The sequence below is a fragment of the Halichoeres trimaculatus genome, unplaced genomic scaffold (assembly GCF_033239565.1).
Source record: "Halichoeres trimaculatus isolate MK-OKI-2021-1 unplaced genomic scaffold, fHalTri1.1 fHalTri1_scaffold_17, whole genome shotgun sequence".
In the NCBI taxonomy this organism is placed as follows: Eukaryota; Metazoa; Chordata; class Actinopteri; order Labriformes; family Labridae; genus Halichoeres; species Halichoeres trimaculatus.
The window spans coordinates 22,254,147-22,271,918 of NW_027437195.1; the positions used below are offsets into that span (position 1 = coordinate 22,254,147).

The 17,772-nt window shown below is 40.2% G+C and overlaps 2 protein-coding genes across 3 annotated transcripts in view; both read left to right on the plus strand.

Annotated features, from left to right (window-relative positions):
• The first annotated feature begins 482 nt into the window (after window positions 1-482).
• traf3 (TNF receptor-associated factor 3) lies at window positions 483-14,565 on the plus strand. The gene is made up of 14 exons (XM_074692793.1): window positions 483-788; window positions 10,447-10,609; window positions 10,750-10,915; window positions 11,007-11,058; window positions 11,140-11,244; window positions 11,351-11,515; window positions 11,595-11,675; window positions 11,776-11,850; window positions 11,927-12,019; window positions 12,144-12,284; window positions 12,630-12,807; window positions 13,122-13,465; window positions 13,545-13,736; window positions 14,010-14,565. The coding sequence occupies exons 2-14, from the start codon at window positions 10,450-10,452 to the stop codon at window positions 14,043-14,045; spliced, it is 1,788 nt and encodes a 595-aa protein (XP_074548894.1). The 5' UTR covers window positions 483-788; window positions 10,447-10,449; the 3' UTR covers window positions 14,046-14,565.
• Window positions 14,566-16,309: 1,744 nt separating this feature from the next.
• mipol1 (mirror-image polydactyly 1) overlaps window positions 16,310-17,772 on the plus strand; it is a 36,910-nt gene continuing 35,447 nt past the window's right edge. For both annotated transcript variants that reach the window (XM_074692103.1, XM_074692101.1), the window contains exon 1: window positions 16,310-16,502. The gene's annotated coding sequence lies outside the window, so the exon portion shown is untranslated. The remainder of the gene's footprint in view (window positions 16,503-17,772) is intronic.

Consider the following 17,772-nt stretch of genomic DNA (forward strand, 5'->3'; position numbering starts at 1 on the left):
CTAAATGTAGTATAAGCTTCAAATAAATTCACTTTTTTAAATGTTCCAAAAAATATCACACAGCTTCTCTCTCATGGACAGTTTGCTTTTGTGGAAATGTATTTAGGTGAAATTAATAACCTGAATTTTTAAAGCAGAGTTTCAAATAAAACTCCACAATGCCAAAGAAAATCAGTATAGCCCAGCTATTTACACAATAAGAAAAAGACAGCAACCTTTAAAGAAATATTAGTACATTTTGTTATTACTAGTGGTAATAGTTTTATCTTTTCTCACTTTTTATTCTTTAACTACTCATTATCATTATTATGATTAAACAAAACTACTAAGATATTTTAACGGGTCAAAAAGAGAGACCTTCACTAACTTACTGGCAGTGTATTGTTTCATTGTACCACTTTTGGTTTGTTTGTCGTGTCCAACAGCACCCCCTAGTGGTGGGGTTTCACTGCAAAAAAGCTTGTTGAAATCGAAACAGCTCCCCCTGGTGGTGGGCAACTCGGGGATTTCCTGGGCGGAAGCAGCGGAGGGGGTTTCCAGTGTGATCAGCCCAGTCCTCCCGCTGGATCTCTGAACTGGATCCCAGTGACTTCTCTCATAAACACTTACTGGATCGACAGAGCCCGCAGAACCCTGAACCAGAAACAGAACCCGGACCATGAGGAGTACGCCTGAGGCCCGGAGGCTCGGAGGTAGCGGCAGCGGCAGGTTGACGGTTTGAATCCCGGAGAGAGTCCGCCGAGCCGAGGAGCTGCTGAGCCGAGCTGTGGCCTGCGGAGAAGATTCATGTGAGTCATGGAGAGAGCAGAACCCTGACAGAACCTTTACAGAACCACAGCAGGTCCTCAAAAGGACCAGGAGGAGCTGGTAGAACACAGGACATATTAGCTGTTTGTGTTAGCTTCTAACTGAGAGAAACACTACTGATGCTACTGCTAGCTTTGTGTGTGTGTGTGTGTGTGTGTGTGTGTGTGTGTGTGTGTGTGTGTGTGTGTGTGTGTGTGTGTGTGTGTGTGTCTGCGTTAGTGTGTTAAAAGTAAAATAATCTTAATTGTGCAAACAGTAGAGAAACATAAGGCTAAAGAAGCTAATAGTGTTAGCAGTGATATAAAGCTGAGTGTGTTTACATCATAGGTGACTTTACTGAATCACACAGAGGGTCAGCAGAGACAGGATTTAAAAATCTAACTAATGATCAATAATCTTGTAAAAAGATCACCTTATTATCAATTTATTGAAGAACAATCAGGGGAGCTCAAGCTTACAAAAGAGAAAAACTACAGTCAGACCTGAATAATCAAACTCAGAGTGAAAGGAGATTCAGTAAATTTGAAAGACCACAATAAGGTTGGAATTAGTGGATCTGATGTGAAAACTAATAGTGTATTTTATTCTGCTGCTCGCCATTAGTTATATTCGGATACTTGCGCATTTATGTAGTTTGTGAGATGAAATGTATGTATCTCTTTATGCTCTTTTTGGTGTTTCACATCCATTATAAGTGGCTAAACTGACATATCTGCTCCCTAACATGAAACCAACCCATTAATAGTGAAGCAGACTTTATTCAAGTCTCATTTTATCAGACAGTCTGTGATTTTATAATCTGAGACTCGAAATGACTCAGGGACAAACAGACCTGCTGATTAAAGCCGATAAAAACACTGTATTAAATTGTTTCATATTAAAAGTTTAAAGGGCTTCTTTGAACCAAGCTGCTTCTAACATTTGTGGCAATTAAATTTATGGAAATGTTTCAGTGAAAGGTAAAGAAGAATTTCTCAGCAGCCAAAGCTTCATATTGAACACTGAAATCTGGTTTTAACTGGATACTGCTGACTTATGGCTCCCTACTAGAAACTATGGCTTATTCTCAGATGGATTAAAACACAAACTAAAACTTCAAGAGCGGTATGTACCGTGTCCTGTGAGGTAAAACTACTACTTTTGAAGTTTTTTTTTCTGATTTTACAGTTGTTTTTGAAAGTGGATTCTTTAAAGAGTTTAAATCTGGAATAAGTAAGGTTTAGAAATAGCATAATTTCCCTCTATGCCTTTCTGTTTTACCCGTGCTGGGAAAAACTGCAGATTTCCACCCAGTCACAGAAAGTTTAAGTTCAGGTTTAAAACATCTGAGTTTGTCTCCAGTTGGGGAGAAAGAGCACAGTGATAAGATGATTTCATGTAACAGTCTGATCTAAAAGTGGTTCAGCAGCCGTTGTTGACAGTCATCTCCAAAGCAGAGCATCTGGCTGGACCCTTGGTCCGTTAGTTTGGTTTCTGCTCATTTCAGACTCTGTCCTGTTCCTCCTGCTCCTCTACCCCCATCAACAAGATAACTGTCCCTCACTGTGCTCCTCTCTTTATTTATTGCTTCAGTCATGCTGCTCTAATTTTTTCTTCTCTTTCTTTTCCCTGAAACTCAAGTTTTCTGTAATTGATGTGAAATCTGCAGGAAAAAATAGCCTCTTCCGACCACAAATAACTAAAAATAGCTGTCTTTAGACAGCACCATTCAGATGAACCTGCAGTCCACAGAGTTTTACGTAGACACAAACAGATTTAAAATGGGAAAACAGATGCAGCTCTGAACGTTTGACAAAGATAAAAACTTCATCTGTGGCAGTAAAAAGACTTCAAATTAAGTTTGATTTTTTTTTAAAGTACTTGTTTCCTGTTTTCACTGACTGACCACCTGGAAACACCTGTTCCTGATCATTTCTGAGAGTGATGATCAATAAGATAGTGCTCACATTCTTCCAGGATAGACATGACTGTTAACCGCAGCTCTGTGTGGAAAACAGAAAGCGCTGAAAGTTTAACCCATAGAGCCCAACGTTTTTGTTCTCCCAAACAGAAAACAAGAAAATCTTATTTTGGCTGAGTTTGAAATATGAACTTGTGGAACCTTCATTATTTATAATTTTAGTTTCCTTTTTTTTTTTTTTGTAACATACCGAAAGTTTTTGTCTGAAACCTAAACACTTCAGTCTGAAACGGAAAGTCCTGAAATGACTCATACATTTATAATGTACTTAACATTTTCAGTCAGTAAGTTCAATTTAATGCAAATATTAGATCATCATATATGAAGCAGTAGGTAGCAGTGTGATGCTGGCAGATAGATAATGTTGTTTCAGGCCTTTAAAACTTAAGCAGTCTGTGATTCTACTAGTGCTGCACGATTTGGGGAAAAGATGCAATTTGCGATTAGGTGGACAATACTGCGATTGCGATTGTGCTTGCGATTTAATAAAAAAAGTTGTAACATGATGAGTCTACAGACTTGCTTGGTTATCATGGAGAAAAATCTGAATTGCATGTGCTGACATTGCGATTGCAATTGCGATAACCTCTTTTGTGATTATGTAATTGCATATGCTGACATTGCGATTGCGATTGCGATGATCGTGCAGCCCTAGATTCTACACAAATGATCATTTTGAAGGTCATTGTTAATTGTTAATTGATTGCAATTAATCACAAATGGATTGCACCCTGTGATTAATCAATAACACTGGGGAACATAGTTTTTGTTGAGTTAGGTCTGACAGCTGTTTTTATCTAGTTTTGGGTGCAAAATCTAAACTGATCTGTTTTTCTCTACCATGTCAAGTTTTTGAATTACAGGATCCCTGTTTTCTTAGAAATAGAAAAAATATTACATTTTACAGATACGGGCTTGTTTTATAAAAACCTTCAAAAATTGACGTACACTGAAATATGAAAGAAACAGGCATGACTGCAATGTTTATTTAACGCTATTGTGTTTTTACAAAGGATATGTCTGCTGGAGGAGCTACAGGAGCAGACAAGGTTAAGAGAAAAGCTAGCACAAATCCTCTAAATTCCTACTAAGCTAGCTTTCTGTTTGCAGTTATTGATAGTACTGACATACTGAGAGCTGCACACACCTGTCACCACACTGTTTCAATTGTGACTGCACAAAAAGTTGCCCCATAGCTTTAGATGAGTCCGTTCGTAATCAGCTGGCAAGTCCTACTTAGGGATGGGTACCTTTCACATTTGAAACAATTCGGTAACAATGCCTGGTACCTGGCAATCAGTATCGGTACTAAACAGGAACAAAATTTGGTACTTTTGTGTGTTTTTATTGTTTTACTCACTAATAAAATCTCAAAGTTTTTCAATTCAACATACTTATTCTTTGATAGAACCTTGCAATGCTGTGTTCATGTCCAGCATGGAAAATCACTTACTCTTTCACTGTCTCACAGTCACAAGGATGTGTTAGGTACCTAAACATGGTTCTGTTTGATCTTACGTGAATTGGTACCTGGTACTACAGATGGAATTTGGTCAGTAAAAGTACCTAATTCGGTACCCATCCCTAGTCTCGCTTCAGCTAATCAGTGGAATTTTGCTTATCTGGAGGCTAAGCTGTGGAGAAAAAACTTGACGTGCTAGAAAAAAACTGACTGCAGTTTTAGAATCAGCATGCAAATTTTAGTTAGAATCAGCCCAAAAAATCGAACTCAACACAATATTTTTTTCAAATTGCTCCCCAGTGTAAACATTCAGGATCAATTGTTAATCAAATAATCAATCATGATTTATTATTAATGAATTACAAATAATGTCAATGGATTACGACCTCTTGTTCATCAATTAATACTAATCACATTTTTGTATCCCATGCTTAGAATACCTTATTTGGCGTTCTAAAAAAGTTTTTAATTTACAATGACAATGTAAAGCATTTTTAAGCATTGACTTGATTGAGGAATCAAATATAGGGATGCACATTGTTTAACTTTCTGGGGAATTTGATTGGCCAGGTTTAAAGCTATGTATCAGAAGCTAACATTAGAAGCAGCAGGTAGCAGTGAGATGTTGTCAAATGGGTTATATTGATTAAAGCTTAAAAAAGCTCAGCAGTCTGGGATGTGGCAGAAGTACTGAATTTCTGTATATTTCTGTATAAAAAAACATGATTAACTGTTAACTAATCATGATCAATTGTGTTTTTAATTGCAACATTGAAATTTCATTATTTAACCTCTCCTAATCATACTAGGTCCGTATCAACATTTAAAGCAGTCCAGTGTTCTAATTAAAGAATCAAATGCTTAGTATTTCGTTTTTGAGGATATTTTCAAACTAATTTTGGCAGATACCAGGGCCCGTTATGCATATTCAGTTATTAAACAAATAGGACTATGAGTGGTAACGTACTTTCATGGAATGTACGACTGCAAATAATCGGCCAGTCGACTAATTACACCATTAAAGAGACGCAGGTACAGATTATGTCATAATTAAGGGGGAACTTCCTGGAAAACCCCATCCAACAAACTCAAACTGTGCATGCCTACCGCTCATGAACAGCACTAAACCTGGTGAGCGGTAACGGACAGAAGGACACATGGACAAACAGTTGTTCTCAGCTAGTCAATCAGATAAACAAAGAGAAAGGGAAAGTTTGGATATCCTGAATAGAGTAAATGTGTGTGGTGTTCCCGAGCGCACAGTAGAAAAGCTCAAGACTAAAATAAGCAATATAAAAGCTGCTTTAAAGAACAAGCACTGCAGAAATGCCCCAGTACCTCGATGAATAACTTAAAAAAGTTTATATTGGCCAACATGTCACCACACACATCTTGGAAGGTCCCAGACGTGTAAAAGCAAAGACCGAAACAAACTGGTAAAGCTGACGGCAGTGAGCCTTGCCAGTTTGAGACTTTGATTGCCTCCCTTGTCTCATCTTCCAACTGAAAAATGCTGTGTCCTAAACCTAAATTTGCTGTATTACTAGACATCACCACCTTTCCAAATGGCTGTCCACTGTCTCTGCATGTTTCGTCTCAAACGGTAACGCATTGCGCGATGTCCGCCCTTAAACAGGTGCTATAATCCTACCGTTACCGCCTGTAATGGCAGGGTCTACCGCCATTAAATTTAAATTCTCTTATGGCCTGTTAACCTGGCCCATGCATACCACTAATCAATTTTTTTTCGCCGTTAGTACAAATGGTTTGTTTTTCTTGCTGATGGCTGGACATGTATACGGGCCCAGGTCTCTCCTCTACCAGACCATAGCCTTTACCCTTAGAAAACCCTTAAAACAAGCCAAACACTGGAGTCTACCAGAACTAATTGGGGTAATTTCTTTAAATCTGGACATTCAGTAAAGTTTTTGCTGTGCAGGAACTTCGGGAAACTTTCTATACAGCTGACATGTTGAAGCATGTTGGTGTATTTATACTGGATTAACCTGTGTATAATTAATATGTCACCCTATTAGCTGTGTACATACTGACTGACTGACTGACTGAAATTGTAAAATCTGCTCGCTTGCAGGTTGTAGCTCAACCTCAAAACACTTCAGTGATATTTTGTCTGAGTTCTAAAGTGAAGTTTGATGTATATAAGAGTAGAGATGAAGTGGGAAGCAGGGAGACACTGCGGCAGCTTGACTATGGTGCAACAGAAATTAATTCATGTTCAACCTTCAGCACATTGACTTAACTGGTAAAAGCCTCTTCATGTTATAATTTTAAGTATTTAAATTAAAGTGATATGATGGCTTTATTTGAAACCAGCCTGGACACACTCTCCAAAGAGAGACATGAACCAGCGTATTTAGATATCATAGTTGAAGAATGTTGATATAAAGATCAATGGTTTCTCACAGTGTAGTGGTGTGTTTGGTCCATTTTTTTGTTGAGTTGAGATCTTTGAATGTTGTGGATATATTTCTTCACCTGATGTAAACCAAGCAGAGATTGCATCATTTTCAACATGTGGTGTTATGACTCTCCATTAGACATCTTGTGTCTGATAAGGAGCGAGTATTTTAACCAATCAGCCATAACACTGTCATTTATTGGCTGACTCAGGAGCTGTGTCGGGGCTTAAAACAACCAGAATCTGAGTCTCTATTAATGACGATCATGCTGATGAGTTCACTCTGTTATTCTGTAGTGGATCAGCACAGAGATGACTACACAATCAGCTCATGTCTTAATAACGAAAGAACCGTTTGAGTCACTTTTTTACGGTCAGTGAACACATCACGGCAAAAGCAGTAACTGTACAGGTGCGTTTCTGTACGCGACGTGCTCAGGCTCTGAAACCTCTGAACTAGGGGTCTGCTGGAGGGACAAAAAGGTTTCAGAAGGAGATTTTATTATCAGCTCTTCTGTTAAGTTTCACTTCAGTTTGTTCTGTTACAAACACCCCCCCTCCCCCTCCCAGGGGATCAATACAGGTGATCTGATCTCTGAACGGAAACAGACTCAGAATGAACCGAAACGTTCACAGAAACTCAAATGAATCAGAATAAAATCCAGCGTTCACACGTTTTACTGAAAGCATGATGAGTCGTCTGATGGTTAGCAGCAGCTACCGCGTGTTTGATTTACATTTATGAAATATTTATATGAATTAAAAACATGAAAAATCCTTGTAAGAGATCTGAAGGACTTTAGATTACACTGAAGAAAGTTCTCTGTCTTATATCGACAAGGTCCCACTTTTTTCTCTGGATCTTTAGCTGTTATTGTGGCGCCCTCTGATGGTCACATAGTCTGACTGAATGTTAATCCAAACATTCAAAAACTCTTTTTTCTTGGTCTAAACTTCCCTGAGTTACTCTTCAGCTGTTTGTGTATCAGCTGGTGTGAGTTAGAGGAAAACCCCGTCTGCTGCAGTGACCTGAAACAGTCCAGTTTCTGTTTCTGCAGCCGTTCACACACGGCTGCTCCCAAAGCGTACCGAGGATTTCAGTCAGAGTGAGACCTCCACAGTGTCTTTTCAGACTGAAACCCAAGGACAGAGATCAGCATGAAGGTGTTTTCCTGTGTGAACTGAATCAATGAAGCCTAAAGGGTCCTCTGTCTGTCCTCTTTTCTTCTCATGTATTCACCAGCTTTGATTTCAGTATCACAGTTTTACTGTTGACTGATCAAGTGTTTTTGACACCCTGTTTAACCTGTTGAGGAGAGAGGATGATTGATTATTGATCACAGAGATCAGGCTGTCAATTAAAAAAAAAATCAGGTGAATGTCGAACAAGAGGTCAGTGAAATGTTGAGGTCTTTATTTGAGGATGTGTTCGAAAATCAGTTTTTCAGCCCGCGGTGAGGTCACATAGTGTGTGTGTGTGTGTGTGTGTGTGTGTGTGTGTGTGTGTGTGTGTGTGTGTGTGTGTGTGTGTGTGTGTGTGTGTGTATTACCAATGCCGACAGTGGAAAAGCCCCTAGCATCCCCACAGCTGGGCTCTGACAGGATGTGAATTTTGTTCAGCGTGTGTGTGTGTGTGTGTGTGTGTGTGTGTGTGTGGGTCAGCTGATTGTGGTGGGTCAAAGGTCACATGTCTTTGTGTTTAAAGGTAATGGATGTGCTCACTTCTTTTATTTTTGTGTGCTATTTTGTAAAAACAGAACTTCCATAGTGACTCTGAAATGTAAAGAAATGAGCGTCTGATTTTTGAGAAGAGCTGGATATTTGAAGTCTTTAAGACAAAACAAGCTGTTTTCAATCTTTTACAAACTTTTATCCAACCTCATCTTTAAATTAGTGATGAGAGTTTTAAGCAAAAAAACCTAAATATTTATCTTACTAAAATACTGATTTTTCACAATTACTTATTGAATAGTTCCCTGCTCCCTCTGCAGAAACAAGTAGAGAAGTCCATTTAATGACCAGTGTTAGGCAAGTTACTTTAAAAAGTAATTAGTTATAGTTAATTGTTTCAGAAAAAGTAATTGAATTAGTAAAGGAATCACTCCTTTATAAATGTAAAAAGTTACCATGGAAAGTGATTATTGAGTTAGTTTTTTGAAAAACCTTCAGATATGTAAATGTAGTAATTTGTATTTTTGAGCAGGTTTTGCTCATTCTGGGACATAATGCACACTTCACATTTGTGTTTTTGCCTTTTCCATTAATGACATTGAAGTAGTGTCTGTACTTCAATCCTGAAAATGCCAGTTTTACTCAACTGACTGCTCTGGATTCGCCATTGTTGCATCTAGTGCCCTTGTGAATCTGTTTGCTGTTTTTGAAGTTTGTAACAGCGACAACAACAACCACCTACGTGAATTCTGGCACCATGAAATTGTATTCTACCTTTAGCCAATCATCATTACTTGTTTGTCTGTCACTTCTTCCCCCCTCACCAAAGAAGAACAGAAAAAAACATGTTTTATGTGCAGAATTTTTTTTACAATGCTGTTAAATTACTGGAAAAAAAATAATGGCATTATTTTTATCCCCAATTTTTTAATGCTGTTATTACCAACACTGTTAATGAAGAAGTTGTTTGAGATAAGCTATTTAATTATAATACACAAATATATACTATCTAAGTGTATATTCTAGTTTAACAGAGCAAAGTTTGCACATAACCTCATTTTTTTGTTCATATTCTGAGTCATGATTTTTGATTATTTGAATAGATGTAAACTTATTTAAAAAAGCAAATAGTTCATGTGACTGTTCCGCCCTTCAAATTGTATTTTTTCATTATTTTAATAAAGGCCTGCCTGTAAAACTGGCACATGGTGACTATAGCCATCTGAAAGCTGTCATTTATACACGACAAGAAGAAAGCACTGTTGCCAGCCAGATACCAGCTAAACTGATGTTGTCCCGTTAGATTCAGAACCAGAAAAAAAAAGCAAAGTGACTCTGGGTTGTCAGAAGTTTCTGTGGAGAGCTTCCAAACATTATCTGGTGTTCACATTACAACCAGGGGCTGATAGGAACAACGAAAAATCAAGTTTAAGAGGAAAAATGAGTCACATTAACTTAACTAATTTCACATTCTTAAACAATTACTCCAATGTACAAAATCTCATTTCCTTCTCTCTGAACTTGCAGCACATTTCCTAAGTCGCCTCTTCTCCCCCTCTAAAATAGTGAAAAAACAACAATGTGTTGTAACAGTGGATCACATAGCGCCCTCTATTGTGTCAAAATATGAAAAAAATCCCTGTATATTTATACTCATGGTGCAGCCATGTACTTCCAGGGAGTTTTTGGTCATAAGATCTGGGTAGAGGGATTTCCACAGCAGCACCAAACAAAGTGAAAGCAGCAGATTAAACGGTGATAAACTCTGCTGTCAGGGTTAAAGAGAAAGTACTCGAGAGGGAGAAGAGATGTTTAAAGAAGCCAGGGACTTTTTTTAGTTCCTTCAATTAAAAATCAAATTTGGCCATGAAGCTCACAGTGCTTCCCTTAGAGGTCTGAGGCGTTTTTCTCCATAAATTCAAAACATTTCTTGATATTTGAACATCGTTCTATTTTTAGAGATGATTATGTGAACAAAACCTGTTCAACCTCTGAGGGGTTTTAACAGCCAAATATTTGCATTCTATTTCACCTCGACTCCACTGAGCATGTGCAGACTGGGCTCGTGTTTATCTCAACCAGGCATTTTTTTAAAAATCTGAATTATCCACATCTCTTCCCTTTCAGGTCATGTCAGCAGGGAGGAGTGCTGACGGGAGGGAGGTGCAGATTCCCCTCCAGCAGGTGGCGCCCACCATGGCCGCGCCCCTCACGGTGGTCCCACCAATCACACCGCCTTCACACCGGCCAGCCAATCCCTGGCCTCCTAATGACCCCAGCAGTTCACAAGGTGCGCAGAAAGATTCATGTTTTAATATGCTTAAATGCAGTTCCTCTAACGTCCACTAGGGATGAACAGATGAAAGCCTGACTTTATTTAAGTCCCACTGTAGGGTGAATAAAGTTAAGAGTGTGTGTGTGTGTGCTCAGGTGTTCCTGCAGGTTTTCTTCCTCTCCATGGAGGGTTCAGAGATCACTTTGTAGAAACTCCAGAGGCCAAATACTGCTGCGAGGCATGCAGGCTGGTCCTGTGTCAGCCCCGGCAGACCGAGTGTGGACACCGCTTCTGTCAGAGCTGCATCAACGACATCCTCAGGTGAGACAGGTGGAGAGTCGTTAAGACAGGTCAATAAGGACGACAGGTAACAGTGAAGGAACTAAATGTCTTCACACTCTTTGTCTTGCAGTCATCAAAACCCTGTGTGTCCGGCTGACATGGAGCCTCTCTTCAAAGACAAGGTGAGCAGGAAGTGACATCACAGCAGTAATCCAGCGGTTATTGAGGATTGGTTAATTAATGCTCCTCTTGTTGCATTGCAGATCTTCAGAGACGTTTGCTGTCATCGGGAAATCATGGCGCTCAAGGTTTTCTGTCGCAGTGAAGCAAACGGCTGTCAGGAGCAGATGAGTCTGCAGCAGATACCTGTGAGGAATCCATCTTACATGTTTCCATGGCAACAAGGACTCCAACTTTCTGGTTACCTGGCTGTCCATCTCACACCTGTCTGCCCCACTCCCCTTCTGTCTGCAGGACCACCTGAACGTGTGTCCGTACTTCGAGGTTCCGTGTCCGTTGGGTAAATGCAAGGAGCGGATGATGAGGAAGGAGATTCCTGACCACCTGAACTGGAAGTGCAAACACAGAGAGACAGGCTGTGAGTTCTGCCTGACCAAGATGCCTCTGACAGACCTGCAGGTGAGTCCTGATGTCTTTAGGTAAAAAAATGCTGCAGGTGTTCGTGAGGAAGAATCTAAGAAAGTGTGTTTGTCTGCAGAAACACAAAGAGACGGTGTGTCCAGCGTTCCCGGTATCGTGTCCAAACCACTGCTCTTTCTCATCCCTGCCTCGCAGTGAGGTATGATAGCGTTTATGTCAGCCGTCTAATAAGATGAAAGCAGATTTGACCTCTCTGTCAGTGCTCTCACATCACCATTGCTGTTTCTACACTATTTCAGCTCTCCAGTCACCAACACGACTGTCCCAAAGCTCAAGTGAGCTGTCAGTTCCACCGCTACGGCTGCACTTTCAAGGTAACTCCTTCTCCTCCTTCTCTGTCTTCTTTGTGTTAAGTACGGGCGTGTGTGTTTACTGTATGCTTTGTTTCAGGGTTTGAATCAGGACATGAGGCAGCATGAGTCCACCTTTGCAGCTGAACACCTGAGAATGATGGCTAGCAGGAACTCAACACTAGAGAAGAAGGTAACTGTTGTTGGTTTTTATATTGTATGAATGTGATTGACGCCATAGTGAATGGTTCATCCAACTAATGTTGAGACAAAGACCTCAGCTCAGACTGGTCTGACCTGTGCATGTGTTTTTGCAGGTAGAGGATGTTAAAGGTGAGCTGTTAGAGAGGTACAAAGTTCTCCCTGCTCTGAACAGTCGTCTGTCTGAGCTGGAGAACCAGAACGATGAGCTGCGAGAGAAGAGCCGACAGATGGAACAGAAACTGGCCGCCATGCAGGTAAGAAAACCTAAACTACTTAACTACTGCTATCAAAGTCAAATTTTCTTATTAACACAGCTTGTTTTCACATTTTAGAGTGGTTTAATAATCCACTCAAGGACAGTACAGAAGAAGTCTCCTAATCATAGAAATATAGGCAATACAGAGATCGACCAATCAGGTTCAGGTTTGCTTAATGAATGATGACCAGGGTTAACCAATGACTCCAGTGAAACTAATGAAATCACTGACACCAGTGAAACCAATGAGATCAATGAAACCAAAGATCAGGGGCAGAGTTGGTCACTCAAACCTCATGGTCCCGCCCCTAAACCTGGCAGCCCATCCGGTCTCTTGTAACAGAAGCTGATGAGCTCGCACTCAGAGAAGCTGCTGGAGGTGGAGCTGGAGATCCGCTCGCTCCGTCTGCTCAGAGAGGAGCTGGAGAACCTGAGAGGAACTCTGGACAACGTCTGGACCCGACTCAACGCTCTGGAACAAGGGGGACGCAGCGGGACCGGGTCCACCACACACACTCTAGGTAAAAACACACACAAACACACACAGAGAGACCTGGGTCAGATAACACAAGCACATACACATCAGGTCCACAACACACACTTTTGGTCAGATTTTACAAATACAAACAAAATATGCACACTCTTTGTCAGAACTGACACGTGGTCCACAACACACTATCTCGGCCGTTGCACAGACCCACACACGCACACACCATGTCCCATACTGTCTGGAACAAATCACATACACCAAAACACACTGAGTTAGAGCACACACACAACCACACACACACACTCTTTCACACACTCTTGGTCTAAATGACTTTTGTCTCCTCAGCTTCTCTGGAGGCCCAGCTGAAGCGACAGGACGATATGCTAAGTGTCCATGAGATCCGATTGGCCGACATGGACCTGCGCTTTCAGGTGCTGGAGACAGCGAGCTACAACGGGACGCTAATCTGGAAGATCCGTGACTACAAGAGACGGAAACAGGAAGCAGTGGCAGCAAAGACCCTGTCTCTGTACTCACAGCCGTTCTACACGGGATACTTCGGGTACAAAATGTGCGCCCGTGTTTACCTGAATGGAGATGGGATGGGAAAGGGGACGCACCTGTCGCTGTTCTTCGTGGTGATGAGGGGCGAATACGATGCCCTGCTGCCTTGGCCTTTCAAACAGAAGGTACAGGCAGGTTTAAATTTATCAAGGTCAAATAGGTCAAACTCTGAATGAAGCTAACTGACCTCTGTCCACCTGTCAGGTGACTCTGATGCTCATGGATCAGGGTCCATCCCGGAAACACCTGGGTGACGCCTTTAAGCCCGATCCAAACAGCAGCAGTTTCAGACGTCCTGTGGCGGAGATGAACATTGCGTCCGGCTGTCCTCTGTTTGTGTCACAGAGTGTTCTGGAGACCGGCAGCTACATCAAAGACGACACCATCTTCATCAAGGTGAGGAAGTAACCGTCTTGTAACCGTCTGTCCTCCCTCATTCTTTTCCTAGTTTCTGTTTTTTCCTGTTTGATTATTATCAAATAGTAATCAATCAATTATTGATTATTCAACTGTAAGGTTGACAGGTATATGCACGAGTTAATAAGGCTAGTTTCCAGGTTTAGGGATAATGGTAGTAATTTACAGACGAGTGATGAAAGTTAAAGGACGGTTACAGAGTTTTTTTATAAACAAACCCAACCTGACCTGTATCGATTGTTGGACCTTCAGGTTACCGTGGATACCTCTGACCTTCCTGAACCATGATGTTGGGAACCCCTCTGACTTTTGACCATGGCTGGTCTGAGATCAGCTCACCTGTCCACACCCAGAAAAGCAAAGGATGATGGGAAGGATCAGAGATGATGGAGGAGGCTCACCCTTCAGAGCGATGCTGACAGAAGAGAAGAAGAAGAGTGAGACAGGAAGCAGCCAATCAGAGTGAACTTTACAGGAACCAGAGGGTGGGGCCTCTTCTGATTGGCTGCTGGACTAAAGAACTGAATGTGTGTGTAGCCGTGTGTGTGTGTCTGTGTGTGTGTGAATGGATCAGTATTACCATAGCATCACCATGGTGATATCACTCAGTGCCAACATGGCCGCTGCAGCGAGGACGTTGTTGCTGCTCATTACTGATGCTGTGCATCAAGCTTTACTTCCTGTTTATTACCTGTTTACCAAGGCATGCTGGGAAATAGTTGCAGCCACAGAGGGGCTTAGAACGCCTGTGAAGACCGAAAGACCACAGGATCCAGGACAGAAACCCACCAAAGACCTCCTTTAACCAATTTGATTATTAACAATTAAAGAAAATAAAATGTAGTTTTATTCATGAAAAGACCACAGGGGTCTTTTTCAGACAGGAACCAGTACAAACCAGTAAAGTTGTGTAAGAATCAGAATGGCCTGTAGTATCTGTTTTTCCAGTCAAATAACTCTGAACCTGAATAAACCTCAAGAGAGGAAATTAGTTTAAACAGAGAAATAACCCAGGGTGAATACAAAAATATTTAAAGCTTTCATCTGTTTACAGGACAACAGAAACCAATTTTCCCAGTTGAAGTTCCCAGTTCATCCCAGTCTGTTTTTGTCCCTCTGTGGTTTCAAAGATTTTCTGCACTGACATCATCTGACTCATCGTTTCATTTGCACAGATTGAATGTTTGTTCAAGTGTAGAAATAAAAGTATAATAAAAACAGAAGCTTTCATTATTGTTCCATTTAGGGCGCATAAGTGAACACAAATAAGACAGTGATGAAACACATTATCTGGATAGTGCAAAAAGGTTTGCTTGGTCAAACACAGGGGCGTAGCTACAGTTAGGCAAACACAGGCAGTTGCCTGGGGCCCTGGGATCCCCAAGGCCCCCCAAAGCATCTCTTAAAAACTGATGATTGAAGGTCTCTTCAATTGAAAGCATTTCTTTTTTCTAAATCTTACTTCACATGCTTCAAAATACATCAAAAGGCTTAATCTTTAATGATCGTTTTGGGTACTCCCCCTCCCTTTTTATTCAATGGGCTATTCCATGTTACAACACATCTGAAAATTTGATTCAGGAAGAAAGTGGTAAAAAACGTTTTTTTTCCCATTTTTTTCTTATTTTCAACCAAGTCGGAAATAAAAAAACAATATTGCTCTGAGATCTGAGATAAACATATCAGACTTTAAGGATTGTAAGGACTTTATCTACCCCAGGAAACAGGATAATTTTCTCAAAATCAAACTTTTTGAGTTGGTGATAAACATTATTGTACAAAATCTCTTTTTTGGATACATAACTCACTGGACAGGGGGTCAAATAAAAATACATTAACTTTAAAATAATAGTATCAAAAAATATGGTAACTGTAAATATCACCTCTTTCAGTAGATTTTTTTTCCAGTTTTATGTTGTGCTTGATCTTTACATATTTTTTCTTTACTAAATTATTTTTTTCAATATTTACCTATTATAATGTTTTTTTACTTCATACTTTCTTGTTTGTTACTGTTACTCTGTAAATTCCCCACTGTGGGACAAATAAGCTGTCAATTGACCATAAAAGATTTCAAATCCAGGACAAAGTGGACTAAATCATGTATTCACTTTTTTCAAAATCAAACTAAAGTACAGAACTTGAGGAAATGCATTTAGTTGCGTTAAGTTACCATGTACAAGATTAGCACTGTCTCATGCCTTGATTCTCAGAAAGAGACAGTGGACCCAGGGAAGGCCAGTCTAGCTCTGAGGAAGATGAGTTACAAAGACATGGAGGGCCCCATTGACTGGGTTTGCCTTGGGCCCCCCAACGACTAAATACGCCCCTGGTCAAACACCATATAATATAGTAAAAAATAACTGATCTACTCAGTCGTAATAATAACCAAGCATCTCGTTATTGTGACTTACCAATTGTTTTTCATTTTTAATGGCGGTAATGTAATGGGCTTCCTCCATAGAAACCAGGCAAATTCAATGCACACACAGTCTGATTATCGAAGGGAAAAATTTAAATCAGTCTCGCCAGCAGGGGGCGGAGTATACCGCTTCAGCGCTACAGCCTACCACCGAAAAAGAACAGGTGACGGCCAGTTCAATAACAAAACGAGAAGAGTCTCAGCAGGGTTTGTTCATGTTTAGGTATCCCAAACTCACAGCAAACTTTCATCAAACCGACAGAACCAGGAGATTTTAACGGATTATCCTTCACAACAGGGCCAGAACTGTTCGACGGGACTTGGTGAGTTAAATGCGGGGACTGTGTGTGTCCGTGGGAATGAATGTGAGCTAATAGTAAAGCTAATATGCTAACTGACTTATTTACACTGAACACAAGATGTGTTACTGTCTTATTTAAACTCTCCTGTCATAAACTGACTGTGCCTATGAGTGAGAGGAGATTTTTAACTGTATTGAATTACACAAGTCAATATAATAAGTGTCAAACTGTCTCAACTAAAACGTCACATTTGCACTCATTTGTGGCACATGAAACAATAATAATAAAGTAAATCAATGATAGGTTGATTTTGTTCTTAAACTGTTCAGTAAGATTTAAAAAATCCTTAACTCTAAACTAAAATGCATAGATGTATAGCTGCAAACATACATCCAAATTAAACATAATTATGCCATTTCAAATTAACTATATTATCAAAAATTAAACCAGAGAGATGTTGTCAGTGTTTTTTAGACCTTAATTAATTTTGTCTTTGTGGGCAGGAAACTAATATAAAGAAGTTTTTCAACAAACTAATAGAATTAATTAACCATTTTTGATTTGACATCAGACAGGTTATTGGAGTTTAGGGGTGCAACTTGGCTCACGAATCCAAGGTCCTGTTTTTTAATCTACCAGATAAGAAAACAACTCTAACTTTTCTTCTTGCTAACCAAAGTGTACATTTAAAGCACAGCAAGTCATAATTCATTTCAATATTTGAGCATTCCACCACCACTATTCAGCAAAGTCTGATTTGTCAAAGACAAAGTTGTTTTACTAGGACTGTGTTTAAACATCTCAACGTTTACTGTTAGTGACATTTCAAACAAGAGCCCAGCTCTGCTCTCTTGTTTTTCTGCCTCATTTTGTCCTGGCGCCTCATCTGGTATTTCATCGTTATCCTCCCTCCTGTGCTGTGATTGGTCGGCCTGCTGCTCTGTGGATAATCTGGTTCAGTGTGTGAGGTCAGTAACACTCTGCTTCTCTCTCCTTTCTCAGATCAAATGTTTTTCCTGGAGACTTTTCTTCTGAGCCGACCTGCAGCTCTGCAGCTCCCCCGACTGTTCTCTGCACACTCTTTACCCACTCTCACTCTATTCACTAAGGTAAAAAAAAAAAAAAACATCCCGTCTCACTCTTTACCCACTCCCTCTCTGTCCTCTGAGGTAACAAAACGTGGCATCTGTCTGTGTAACACTACAAACTAACAGCACATGTGGACGGATGTTTAGACTAATTTATACTAGGGATGGGCGATTATGGTAAAAATAAGAATCCCGATTATTTT